At 36.3% G+C, this 14415-nt stretch overlaps 1 protein-coding gene across 10 annotated transcripts in view; it reads left to right on the top strand.

The window, feature by feature from the left end:
• Positions 1-14415, top strand: part of SNX14 (sorting nexin 14) — a 99061-nt gene that overhangs the window by 11508 nt on the left and 73138 nt on the right. For 7 of the 10 annotated variants that reach the window (XR_015251374.1, XR_015251375.1, XM_086707350.1 and 4 more), the window contains exons 2-5: positions 7917-8037; positions 9618-9694; positions 9776-9854; positions 14178-14221. Coding sequence is in view for 8 of the 10 variants with exons in the window: in XM_086707350.1 (XP_086563476.1) it covers positions 7917-8037; positions 9618-9694; positions 9776-9854; positions 14178-14221 (321 nt within the window). In the remaining 2 variants the exon portion in view is untranslated. The remainder of the gene's footprint in view (positions 1-7916; positions 8038-9617; positions 9695-9775; positions 9855-14177; positions 14222-14415) is intronic. The other 3 variants (XM_086707351.1, XM_086707356.1, XM_086707354.1) reach the window with 1 other exon arrangement.

Below are 14415 nucleotides of genomic sequence, written 5' to 3'. Positions count from 1 at the left end.
CCTTTCCCTCTCTGTTGTCTGTAAACTAGTGGTTAGGTCAAGAGGCATCACTGTTTAGATTTTTTTTTTCTCCTTTAGTCTGTGATGATATAGATTTAAAGGTAATGAGCTATTTAAAAACATGCCCTTCTTATGATGTATTATTATTCATTATGATACACTGCTAGTTTTAGTTAATATTTTACTTAATACTTCATAAATTAAAATAGACCTAATGTTCATCTTATATTGTCTTTATCTGATTTGGGAATTAAAATTATATTAATCCTTCTAAATTACCAGCTTTTTCTAATTTTTTCTTTCCTGAAGCCATCTGTATAGGATAGGGATTATCTCATTAAAGTTTGGTAAAACCATTTGGGTCAGGACCTTTTTTTTTTTTTCCGTCAGCCAGATCTCTGATTACTGTTTTAATTTCTGTAATGATAATTGGTCTATATAAGTTACCTAGTTCTTCACATAATAATTTCTAGCATTTTTGTCTTTTTCTAGAAATTTATGCCCTGCAGGTTATCCAGGTTATGAACATAATTATTCATAGTTTCATTTTTCTTTTCAGTTTTACCTGTGATTATTTCTTTTTTATTCTATACTTTATATATTTTGTATTTTCTCTTTTTCTTTTATTTTTTGGTCTTGCTAAAACTGTCTTTTTTATTGACTTTGGTTTTGAAAGTTTCCAAGCATACATAGAAAAAAAAGAGAGTCCAAGGAACTTCCAAGCACTCATCACACAGGTTCAATAACCAGCAATATCTTGCATTTTTAGAAAAAAAAATCTGAACTTTCCCCATTTAAAAAATCACTTCCACACAAAACCATAACCTTAAAAAATTAATAGTGGTTAATATCTAATAACAAGTCTGTAATCAAATTTTCCTAATTGTATAAAAATTTATAGTATAGTATACAAATCAGGATCTAAAATAGATCCACTCATTGTAGATCTACATCTACATCTCTTAAGCTTTTATAAATCTCTTATAATTTATTTTTTATTAAAAATTTTTTTTTTTCTTCAACGTTTATTTATTTTTGGGACAGAGAGAGACAGAGCATGAACGGGGGAGGGGCAGAGAGAGAGGGAGACACAGAATCGGAAACAGGCTCCAGGCTCTGAGCCATCAGCCCAGAGCCTGACGCGGGGCTCGAACTCACGGACCGTGAGATTGTGACCTGGCTGAAGTCGGACGCTTAACCGACTGTGCCACCCAGGCGCCCCTAAATCTCTTATAATTTAAAACAAGAGTTGGCACAGTTTTTCTGTAAAGTGTCAGATAGTAAATATTTTAGACTTTTGGGCTGCATCAGGTCTCTGTCCCATATTCATTTTTTTTTTTAAGAACCTTTAAAAAAATGTAAAAACTTCTCTTAGCTTGAGAGCCATACCAAGGTGGGTGACATTGGGCCCACATGCCATAGTTTGTCAACCTGGATATAGAACACTCTTCATTACCTACTTCTTTCTCCTCTCCCCACCATTGACTTGTTGAAGAAACTGGGTCATTTGTTCACTTTTGCTAATAGTTTCCTCGTGGTGTCTTGGTTTGTTTTTTTGTTTTGATGTTTGTTTTATGTCTTCACCTGCAATTTTTTTTTTTGGAGATAAGGTGTTAGATTTATAAGTTCAATCATATTTAGATTTTTTGTGTGTGTGTGCAGAATGCTTTGGTGATGTTATGTACATCTTATGTCACCTGAGAGGATAATTCCACATCAGATGGAGTTGCCTCACTTTTTGTGGAATTGGGTAGTGACAGCTAATACTTGGCCCAACAAACCTTCTCTTTGGGTTTTTATCACTTATTCCCTGAATGAGTTACTTCATTATAGGTTGCAACATGATGAGTTACTTCATTATAGGTTGCAACATGATGATTTTCTCATATTTTTTATTCTGTGTATATTTTAAAATTTGAATTCTTTTTTTTTTTCCGTCTAGAATTGCTTTACTTCATCTGTTAGGTTTATTTAGTTACAATTTAGTACAGCTCAAATTGGAAAAGTAGGATAAATACTTACTCTTGTAGTTTAATTATCAATTAAAAATCTTTTTTAATGTTTATTTTTGAGAGAGAGAATCAGAATGAGTGGGGGAGGGGCAGACACACACACACACACACACACACACACACACACACACACACACACACACACACATATACATTCTGAAGCAGGCTCCAGGCTTTGAGCTGTCACCCCAGAGCTCCAAGTGGGGCCTGAACTCACCAACTATGAGATCATGACCTGAGCTGAAGTCGGATGCTTAACCAACTGAGCCACCCAGGAACCCGTAATTATCACTATTTTAAGTTATAATTGGTGCCCTAGTAATCTCCACTAGTTTCCAGTTAGAGGTTTACTTATTTTATTAATTTTTCAAAAACCTAGCTTGTATTTTGTTATTTTTCTCATCATTGTTGTCTATTGATTTTGATTCCTTTCTTTATTATTTTCTTCCTTTTTCTGTGTTTGGATCCTGATTTTTCCCCAACTTTCTGAGTGTTTAGCTTGTTGGTTTTAACATTTGTCTCTGATTAGTGCAGGATTTCTCAACCTGAGCACTTTTGATAATTTGGGTTAGATAATTTTTTGTTGTTGGGGGACTGGCATGTACATTGTAGGATATTTAGCCGGAGCGTTGGCCTCTAGCCATTTGATGTCAATAGTGTACTTTCCTTTCCCCTCCCCCCACAGTTGTGACTATCAGAAATATACTGCCAAATGTCCCCTGGAGGACAAAACACTCTTCGTTGAGAACCACAGGGGTAATGCATTTAAAGATACAGATTTTGGGGACACCTGGGTGGCTCAATTGGTTGAGTGTCTGACTTTGGCTCTGGTCATGATCTCTCAGTTTGTGAGTTCGAGTTCCTGAACAGGCCTGCTGCTGTTGGCGCAGAGCCCGCTTGGGATCCTCTGTCTCCCTCTCTCTCTGCCTCTCCCCTGCTCATGCTCTCTCTTTCTCAAAAAAATAAAAATATACAGATTTTTTTTCTTAAATAATACCATAGTTATTGCTTGCCTTAGTTATAGTCCATACATTGTCTTTCAGTCTGAGTACGGGTCTATAATTCCTAATCTGTAATTTTGAAATCAGAAGGCTCTGAAGAAGTAACTTTTCTCCTAGATTTGACTGACACCAATTACATTTGATGACAAAACCTGACCTGAATAGACATGAGACTATTTATAGTATTTATTTCTGATTTACTTATTTCTTATAGTTCATATATTTTGCTGCAGAGGTATTAATATGTGGTTATGGAGTATTGCATTAGATCTCACTGGAGGTGTTAAATTATATATGAAATATGTACTGTTCAAAACCTAAAAATTCTGAATTCTGAGTCATGTCTGTCTTGGTCAAAATGATTTTTGGTAAGCAGCTGTGGACAAGAATTTCATAATTTCCTCTTTGAAATACCTCTAACGGGTGCCTTGGGTGGCTCAGTGGGTTAAGTGTCCAACTTCAGCTCAGGTCATGGTCTCACAGTTCATGAGTTTGAGCCCTGCATTGGGCTCTGCCCTGACAGCTCAGAGCCTGGAGCCTGCTTTGGATCTGTGTCTCCCTCTCTTTCTGCCCCTCCCCTCCATCTCTCTATCTCTCTGTCTCTCTGTCTCTGTCTCTGTCTCTCAAAAATAAATAAACTTAAAAAAAATTTAGAAATATCTCTATAATTTGGGTTAGTTTCCAAGCATAGGGTTTTTTTGTTTTTTGTTTTTTTAAAGTTTGATGTCAGGTATGCTATTTTGGTTAGAGTGAAGCTTTGGATAAAGGAATGGGAAGAGGGGTGCCTGGCTGGCTCAGTCAGTAGAGCATGTGAGTCTTGATCTCAGGGCTGTGAGTTCAAGTTCCATGTTGGGTGTAGAGATTACTTTAAAAAAAAGGGGGGGGGCACCTGAGTGGCTCAGTTCATTAAGCGTCCGACTTCAGCTCAGGTCATGATCTCACTGTTCACGCATTTGAGCCCCGCATTGGGGTCTCCACTGTCAGCACAGAGCCCGCTTGGGTCCTCTGTCTCCCTCTCTCTCTGCCCTTCCCCTGCTCTTTCACATACACAAACTCACTCTCTCTCAAAAATAAATAAACCTTAAAAAAAAAAAAAAAAAAGAATGGGAAGCTGTAAGAGTAGAAAGGTGAACTGGGGCCAGACTGAAAGGGACCATACAAGTTTAAGGGGTTTTTATTTTGTTCTGCAGCCAACATTAAGACCAGGCAATTCATTTGGTTTGGTGGCTGAGTCTTTGTTTCAGAGCTTTTATATTTACTTGGCCACTGTGTGTTAATAGGTAAGCACCCTCTAATCATCCGTCTTCACTTCTTACTACTTGGTGCTGTATATTTCCCAGTTCTGAGCTCCCAGGTCTTCTGTAATCTTTTGTATTCCATACTGTACTTGGGACATTGTTCCCAGTCAGAGAACTGGGATGGATGTGGAACTCAATTGTGTGCTTGGTTACAATCAGATTACAATCCTCTACTACCTGTTGTCCAGTGCCTGAAAGTTACTGCATATGTTTTGTCCTATTTTATAGTTGTTTATGGTTTGAAGGTAAGTCTGGTACCAATCATTCTGACAAGGAAGCAGAAGTCTCTTACTCCTTTGAAACATATGCCATTTGTCTGTTTTCTCATTGATATCAATCTCCAGGTCATTTGTGTTCGTTTATAGATGACTTTGATTTGTGGGTTATAAACTTTCTCTCCATTTTAAATCTTATCATCATTCTAGGTGACTTCAGTGCTTGTGTGAATAACCAACCAAATAGTCTTTCTTGAGGTGATTCCTTTTCAGCCTTCCACTTGGATCAACATACAGTGGCCCTTATTATCACCAGAAAGAGCTTTACCTCCAAAATCTTAAAAAACAAGTATTTTTCTTGCTGATCATTGTCTACTTCTTTCATTCAGTCAGTCAGATTGTACCTGCTCCTTGACTTCTCAGCCCCCTGACTCCTTTGTTTTCTTCCTATCTGTTATTTCACTTCTCTTGTTGCTTTCCTATGCAGTTTAGAGTTGGTCTAGCTTAGAATCCATGGTTCATCACTTCAACCACTCTCTTACCAGAATCCTTAACTCCTTTCTATGCACTCACCTGACAAAATTCAAATCTTGGATCAATGATGCTGCTTGCTTTTTTAGTGTTTATACCTTGGTCACTGAATGCTAAGAGAAAGTCCCAAATCTGTAAATTTAACTCTTCAACTTCAGTATTGTCCAGCAGTTCCTCAGAATACCCTTTTCTTTACTTTTCCTGAGCAGCTGTTTCAGAACTTCCCCAATCTGCTAGAACTTATCTAGCAACCTTTGCCTTTTCTCTGAGCATCTCCTATTTCACTTGAAGGCCACTATATTTTAATCCTCACTACTGAATTGCCAGGTTTAACTGCATTCCCATCCATCTGTTCTTTCTCTCTGGTATTTGGGAAGAGATATCTCCCCCTCTTATTACTATTCTATTTAGGCTCTGAATCCCAACTACTGCTGTCTTCACTAGGATGTTATTCAATTAGTTCTTCTCTCCTTTTTTTTTCTCTTTTCTTCTGCTATCCTGTCAACATTTAAATATGATTAGGTTTTACTAAACATTTTCACTCATTATCTTCCTCCAGCCACCACCTTAGCCCGTCGTTCCTTTAAAAAGTGAATTCACCACATTTACCAACTTTACTTTTTTACTTCCATTTCACTCTGTAATCCACTGTGGTCCTTTGCCATTCTACTAAGATTGCTTTTGCCAGTTCATCAGTGCCTTTTTTTGTTGCTAAAACTTCTCAGTTGCTAAACTGTCTTTTACTTAATTTTACAAATATTTGATCATGTTAACTACTTTGTCCCTGTTGATTGATTGATTGATTTTTTTTGCCTTGACAGCTTTTATGACTTGATCCTTGGTTTTCTTCCCAGCTCTTCTAATTCCTTTATAAATTTATCTGGCTCTGCTTATTTCTTAAACGTCTCTCTTCTTTTTTCATTCTGTAGCTTTTCCTTTGGTCATTTCATTTATTCCCATGACTTCAGTGACCTTTATGTGATAATCCCCAAAATCTTTTCCTTAGCCCATATTCTCTGCAGAGATTTAAACTACCCAATATTTAACTGCTCGTGCAGCATCTCGGCTTGCCATGTTTTAAGACACTTGAAATTTAGCATGTCCAAAGAGAACTGATTTTTTTACCTATTCCTTCAGCTCACATAATCAACAACTCAGTCCTCTTAATTCTTCCTCTTAGGTGTTGCAGAACAATCAGCTTTTTATCTCTGTATTGGCTATCCTTTTATTCCTGTGGATTACTGCAGCTTTCTAATTAGCCTGCATGTTTCCAGTTTAGGCTGCTATCTCTATACTGCAGCCAGAGTGGTTTTTTGATTATAGAGTCTAGTGATACCACTCTCCTTTGTAAAACTTTGAAAATTCCTAAAATCTTCTTAAAACTCTTCATTGTCTCCTAGATATTACTTGTGGTAGATGACAGAAACTAAACTCACACTAGGTTTGGCAAAGAGTGGAATCCTTGGAAGTTTTTGTAAGTGCAGAAAGAACTGGAGTTGTAGTAGCTAGGCTTCAGAGACACGTAGAACCGGAATTTAAAATGCAACCAATACTTTCTTCACTTCCCTTTTTCTCTTTCTGTGGCCTGGCTTCATTCTCCTCTCACCACTACATAGTGATTTGTGGACTGAAGAACTAGCACCACAGTTTGTACCTTATACAGTTATCAATTAATAGACATAATGTGATAATTGGGATTTGAACTGTGTTGTTGGGGGACTGGTGTTTCACAAAATTGTGCTAACAGAAATTTGTGCATATCAGGACTGTGCAGTATGAAGACTGCCTGTATTGAGACATGTTAAGATGCCTTATTTTATGACTCCATATCATCTGGCTTCTGTTTCTTTTTTTTTTTTTTTTTTTTTTAATGTTTATTTTTGAGACACAGAGAGCATGAGCAGGGGAGGGGCAGAGAGAGGGGGACGGAGGATCCTAAGAGGACTCTGTGCTGACAGCGGCAAGCCTGATATGGGGCTTGAAGTCATGAACCATGAGATCATGACCTGAGCTGAAGTGGGACTCTAAACTGACAGCCACCCAGACACCCCTGTTTTGTTTTGTTTTGTTTTGTTTTGTTTCGTTTTGTTTTAAGATTCATCTTAAAGCCACTTCGTCCTTGGAGCTATGCTCAAATCTTAGTTCGTGTGATTTTCCCAAGTTTGAATTCCCCTGTCTCTTTCCAAGTCCCTCATTTCTCTACCCTATTCTTTTCTGTTGGGTTTCTGCTACTCACTCTTTTAAGCTTTTCCATAGATACTGCTTTCTTTGAAAAAAGCTTTTTTGTCCTTTTAAATTTGGGTTATATATTCTGCCTGAGGTGTTCCCATATCATGTATGCTTTCTCTTGTCATAATATAGAACACATGATCACACTGTATTGTGCTCATTTACTTACCTGTTACATCTACTAGATCATGTTTTCCATGCATGTAAAGATCATGGCAGTGCTGTTCCCAGTTGTCTCCCTAGAGTGTAGTACTGGGTAGCACAAAATATTAGTCAGTCAGTAACGTTTTTTTTGATTTAATGAAAAATAATCAGAATTTTGATGGTGTATTAATACTACCAATATTATTGGAAGGTCTTTTGGAAAAATATAGACTAGTCAAACCTAGGTACCAAATTACAAAATACTGAAAATTTATACTTTCATATACTTTAAATGAAATGTACATTTGATAGCATGTATTCTGTGATCCTTAGAGTTAAATAAATATATCAGAGACATGACAATTGGAGATCTGTCTTCAGTCTGATATGGTAGGTGCTTAATAAATACTTGTTGAATCATTGAAGGAATAACTTAAATTTTATACTTTTGTTTGGTTGTAATAATTATTTTCATTTATTTCTAAGGTATCTTCATGTTTTAATGATCTTCTGGTCATTTGTTGCTGGAGTTGTTACCTTCTATTGCTCATTGGGACCAGATTCTCTCTTACCAAATATATTCTTCACAATAAAATACAAACCCAAGGTAAAATTTTTGTGTTCTTATTTTTGAAAGAGTCAGCATGTATTATCTGTGCTGTTTAATATTATTATTGAAAGCATGTTAAAGCAGTGATTTATAAAATCCATCTGCTATTATTTAATAGTGGAAGACATAAGAACATATTCAAAATGAAATTTATGTGTATATTTTTGAAGGTATATAGTTCTACAGGGAGCTATGAAAAGAAAATACAAAATTCTCAAAAAGTTGAGATCCATAATTTTATTTTATTTTTTAATGTTATTTATTTTTGAGAGTGTGAGAGAGTGTGAGCAGGAGAGGGGCAGAGAGAGAGGGAGACACAGAAACCAAAGCAGGCTCCAAGCTCTGAGCTGTCAGCACAGTTCACGAACTCATGAATGTGAGATCATGACCTGAGCTGAAGTTGGACACTTAACCTACTGAGCAACCCAGGTGCCCTGAGATCCATAATTTTAGAGTGTCCTCTAACTGCATATTAACCATGAAGACAATAAATTAAGACAGAGGTTCCCAGATTGGTTGTATAGTAGAATCACCTGAGGAATCTTTAAAATAGAGATTCCTAGGCCTTCCCACCAGATTTTGATGGAATAGTTCTTGGTTAGGACCTCATAGTCAGTATTTGTTAAAGGCTTTCCAGGTGATTCTGAGGCACAGACACAATTAGGGAACTCTGGATTAAATGATCTAACCCTGTTAATTTCCTAAATGTCTTTTTGCTCCATAAAAAGAGACAGAAATGATTAGGAAGTTTGCTTAACCAAAATAATTTGTATATCTGAAATTTCATTAGGGTGGTAGTGTACTGAATCTATGTCGAGTAGGCAAAGTCACTAGTGTGTAGATATCTTGAAGTCTCACTTAATAATTCTTCAAGTTAATTCGGTCCCTCTTTTTAGATTTGTTGTTATTTCTACTAAGAAAAAAACACAGAGGGGGTGCCTCATATTTGAATGATTATTTATTTTGAGAGAAAAAGACAGCATGTGCACATGTGTGCACGAGTGGGGGAGGGTCAGAAAGGTAATCGCAAGCAGGCTCCCCATGCTCAGTGTGGAGCTAGACACGAGGCTTGATCCCATGATCATGAGATCATGACCTGAGCCGAAACCAAGAATGGGACGCTTAACTGACTGAGCCACCCAAACGCCCCCAGTGATGCCCCATATTTTGTCAGGAACATTACTTCTCTTTCTCCTAATTGAAGTTAAGGTTTTAGAGAAATAAAAAATAGTTTTTTCTTACATTTTTTCAGTAGAGTATCATTTTCAAATATAGATCGATTTTTCTTTTTTTAATAAGTGAAAATAACAACTGTCCTTAATTTTAAGCTTGGAAATTTGGCTTAGGTATTATAATGCATTTCATCAGGTATTTTTTCTCTTTGATTTGGCAGTTTAATTTAGCCAGCAGTATTTATTACAAGGAATGATTTCAGTGTTACAGCATACAAGTGATAATTTTTTTAAAAATTTGCTGAATTTATACATTGATAAGCTTTTGAAAAGATTATTCTCTTTAGTAAAGATTAAGTGTAAAGTAAAGGCAAATCTCTCCCCTTCCTCATTTCCCTTTTTTAGCAGTTAGGACTTCAAGAATTATTTCCTCAAGGTCGTAGCTGTGCTGTTTGTGGTAAAGTGAAATGTAAACGACATAGGTAAGTTAAACATTTTTTATGTGTTGATCCTTCCAATTACCTTTTGGATTTCAAGCATTTTAATTGTATGATTTTCTTTAGGCCTTCCTTACTACTTGAAAACTACCAGCCATGGCTAGATTTGAAAATTTCTTCCAAGGTTGATGCATCTCTCTCAGAGGTAACAGATTTATTTAATATTGTCAAATATACTCAAGCGGAAAATATGAAATACTATGGAAACTTTAGTCAAGGAACATCTTAATATATGCCACCTAATCAATTCTTGACTAGATAGTTGGTTATTATGAAATATGCAACTCAAATGGTAAGTTAGAAATGTTTTTGGATCCTATGTCTAATTTAAATGGACATTTTAGCCAAAGAAAGCACTGTTTTACCTAGATATTGCTTAACTTTATAACAATAGTCATCTTTATGGTAAGACAATACTATTTTGTAATTCCAAAAGGAGACATGAGCTATAAGGAGCAAGTCTGTCCTGCTGAATTATGATCCCAGTTTTGACACTGGCTGAAGGGTAGAGTGGAGGACAGGATACTTGTCACGGTTTCCACATAATGTAGGAATAAAATGCTCCCTTTTCTTTGTTGCAGTCACATTTTATATGTACCTTTTGGGTAACATATATTTTAGTTATTTCTTTTAGAGACTTTTTTTCCCCATCGATCTGAGAAAACAGTCAAGTCCTTGAAGGCAGAGAGTAGGGTCCCATTTGTTCCCAGCACTAACCGTAGTGCCAGATATTTTGTTGGTAGTTGATAGATATGTACTGAATTAAGTTGAATGCTAATTAGTTGAAGAATAGCATTAGGCTCCTGAATCCTACCTAATTATCTTCTTTTCCAATTTGTATCCTTCGGCTACATAAATGCCAAACTGTTGGCACTTTTCTTTTTCATTTCTTCTGTAAGTCCTTTTTCATCTTCAAGATTCCTTGATTTAGGACTATGCTGTCTAGTATGGTCGCCAGTAGCCACATGTGGCTGTTAATAAACAACTTGGAATGTATTAGCCCAAATTGAGATGTGATTTTGAGGATTTAGTAAGAAAAAAGGAAGGTAAAGTATCCTATTATATGTTTTATTGATTACATGTTGAAATGATAATATTTTAGATATATATTGGTTTAAATAAAATATATTGTAAAATCAATTTCACCTGTTTCTTTTTACTTTTTAAAAAGTGTAGGTACTAGAAAATTTAAGACTACGTATGTGGCTCACATTACATTTTTATTGGAGAGTGCTGATTTGATGAGGTCTGCTCAAGATAAGACCTCTAATAAGAGTATTATGTGTCTTTGGCACTTCATTAATTTCTTAAAAAAAAAAAAAGAAAGAAAGAACTTAAGGGAAGCTCCTGGCTGACTGCCTGGCACTTATTGGTGTTCAGTAAATGTAAGCTCCAACATTTAAAAACATTTTTTGAGATTTTACTATAGGCAGGAACTGGACTTGGCTCCAGGAATAGAAGGAGAAATAAGATATGGTCACTTTCTTCTAGGAATTTCAATCTAGGAGGGGAGGTAGGCATATAAACAGGTACATACAATATAATGTAAATGCAGGCAATAATGGAAGAGATGTGCAATGTATATTATTAGTACAGAGGAAGAAATGAATAACTGTTGAGAGGGGCAACCAGAAAGTATAACTAGAAGTTATACTTCTATACTTCTATAACTGATAGTGTGTGGAAAAAGGTATTTCATGGTTTAGGAAGAGCTTTTGAAAGGAAAGAGAGGCCTTGAAACAAGGTGTTCAGTAAGCTGGAGGGCAAAATGTGAGGGAGGATGTGGGCAGTGAAGATACTATATTGTAGCAGCTAATATTTATTGGTTATTGCTCTGTATTAGGCATAATACTAATTACTTACATTATTTTCTGAAATCACACAACCTATAAAATAGGTGCTATTATTGATGAATTTACCAGAACTGGACTTTAGAGGGTTTTAATAATTTTCTCAAGTTCATAGCTGCTTGGTAACAGAACTCACTCTAAAACCCGAGTCTGGCTTAGTTCTTAACCAGTTTATATTTATTTCTTTATTTTTTAATTTTCTTTTTAATGTTTATTTATTTTTGAGACAATGCAAGAGACAGAGTGCAAGCGGCGGAGGGGCAGACAGAGGAAGACACAGAATCTGAAACAGGCTCCAGGCTCTGAGCTGTCAGCACAGAGCCTGACGTGGGGCTCAAACTCACGAACCATGAGATCATGACCTGAGCCAAAGTAGGACGCTTAACCGACTGAGCCACTCAGGCGCCCCTTAACCAGTTCTTATATGGCCCTTTAGAAATCAGATCATCAAAAGACTAAAAGGACTTTGCTGAAGGAGTGTAATTGATTATGGAAGCCAGTGATTTTTGAACTGTGTAACTGGAGTTTTCAGATGTGACTCATAGGATGTAGTGGGAGGTGAAAAGAAAGTAATGGTCACAGCTGCTGGCAGACATCTTTCTCCCACCCCTTTAAAATTAGTGCAGCTCCACTTTTCTTACTTTGATATATTGTGGTTTGAGAAATTGAAGGTTTATACGGGGTGGGGGGGATAATATGTTCAAATATATGTTTTAGGTTACTCTAACAGCTTTGTGGTGGGTAGAAGGGAGCTAGCTTGGAAGGAGACTAGTTTAGAGGCTGTTGCTACAATTTAGGAGTGAGAAAATAAGGACTGATCAATGGAGCTGTAGAAGAGAGCTACTCAGGATGTAAAATCAATAGTAATTAGTGATTGGAATTGGGAAATAAAATAAGACCAGATGTTTAATGGCAGACTTTCTAGTTTCTGTGTCATATCCCTGCTTATATGTATTTTATTTTCCCACTTGATAATCACCAGTGCTTAGTTTTTCTAATTAAAAAAATCAAATCTTGCCTTAATATTTAGAGAATCTGCAACCTTTCTTATTGCTGCCAGAGAAGGAATATAGGCATATAGTCAGATTAGATATATTGTTTCATTCTCTCCTTACTGCTTTTAAAAGTTACTGCCCACTGTTGCAAGTCTTTATTATTTTTTATTATTTTTTAAAACTTTTGGTTCTACATTTGCAATAGACACATTAAAAAAAATGTTTATTTGAGAGAGAGAGAGAGCATGAGCAGGGGAGGGTCAGGTGGTGGGGGGGACATAGGATCTGGAGCAGGCTCTGTGCTACTAGCAGTGAGCCCAATGTGGGGCTTAAACTTAGGAACCATATGATCATGACCTGAGCTGAAGTTGGATGCTCAACTGACTGAGCCACCCAGTCACCCCGTTGCAGGTCTTTTTAAAAATTAACATACTGCTACACCCAGACACAAGAAATGGAAAGTTTTTTTTGTTTTTGTGTTTGTTTTAATGTTTATTTATTTATTTTGGGAGAGAGAGAGGGAGAGAGCGAGCAGGGAAGGGGCAGAGAGAGAGAATCCCAAGCATGTTCCACACTGTCAGCCCAGACAGCCCAATGCAGGGCTCAAACTCCCAAACTGTGAGATCATGACCTGAGTTGAAATCAAAAAGATGCTCAACCAACTGAGCCACCCAAGTGCTCCAAGAAATGTAAAGTTTAACACCTAGGGTTTCTTTAGTTTTGTTACTTTTTACTTATAATTTATATACTGATTATAAATTTACAGCCTAAAATTTTCACAAAGTAAACATATCCATATAACTAGCACCCAGATCAAGAAACAAAGCATTATTAGCACCCCAGAAGTCCCCCTCATTGTTTCTTTAGTCACAATTCTCCCTTCTGAAGTAATCACTTATACCTAAATTTGACCCCTTATAAAAGTAATCACTGATTCCTAAATTTGACCCCTTATGTAAGTCTTACCTACTTGTTTCTTCATTTTATTCAAGGAATACTGATTTATAGAGAAAGTTAGGAATCTAAAAGGCTAACCTATATTTTTCTTCTTTCCATAGAACTTGTAGTTCAGTGACTCTTCAGAGAAGTCAGGAAAAATTTAAGTGGTTTTTTTTTTTTTTATTTAATTGTAGGAATATTTAGAAATGTGTGTATATCATTCTAATAGCAATTTTTCTTTTTATGGAGTTTTACGGCTTTCACATATGTTCTTTTTTTTAATGTTTATTTTTGAGAGATAGAGCATGTTTGCATACAAACAGGAAAGGGGCAGAGAGAGAGAGGGGAAGAGAGAGAATTCCAAGCAGGCTCCTCGCTGTCAGCACGGAGCCCACCATGGGGCTTGGACTCAGGAACCGTGAGATCATGACCTGAGCTGAAATCAAGAGTTGGACACTTAACCAACTGAGCCACCCAGGTGCCCCTCATATTTTGTTTTTGATCATCACAACAACCATGTAAGGTTGACATACACACTTTGTCATGTGAAAGTATGATATTAGATGTCAATATTTAGGATAATAAAATTGGTTCTTGGTGATATATATTATTCAGTAGTATGGTTTATTTTCCTAGAATTAGTTAATTAATTTGATTTTTCTTTAAAAAATAATTTTTATACAGGTTCTTGAATTAGTGTTGGAAAACTTTGTTTATCCGTGGTACAGGTATGTTCTTTCTATAATACCTTTTTTCTTTACTGAATACAATGAAGTGTGCTAATGAAATGTTTTCGGTGTAGGCCGGGATTTCTCAACTTTGTCACTATTGACATTTTAGGCCAAGTAATTCTTCTTTTGGAGGGGCTGTCCTGTGTATTATAGGATGTTTAGCAGAACTCCTGGCCTTTTTCCATTAGCTA

The sequence above is a fragment of the Puma concolor genome, chromosome B2, assembly GCF_028749965.1.
Source record: "Puma concolor isolate L17-30 chromosome B2, mPumCon1.1.hap2, whole genome shotgun sequence".
Taxonomy (NCBI): domain Eukaryota; kingdom Metazoa; phylum Chordata; class Mammalia; order Carnivora; family Felidae; genus Puma; species Puma concolor.
This window is presented reverse-complemented; position numbering and strand designations above follow the sequence as displayed.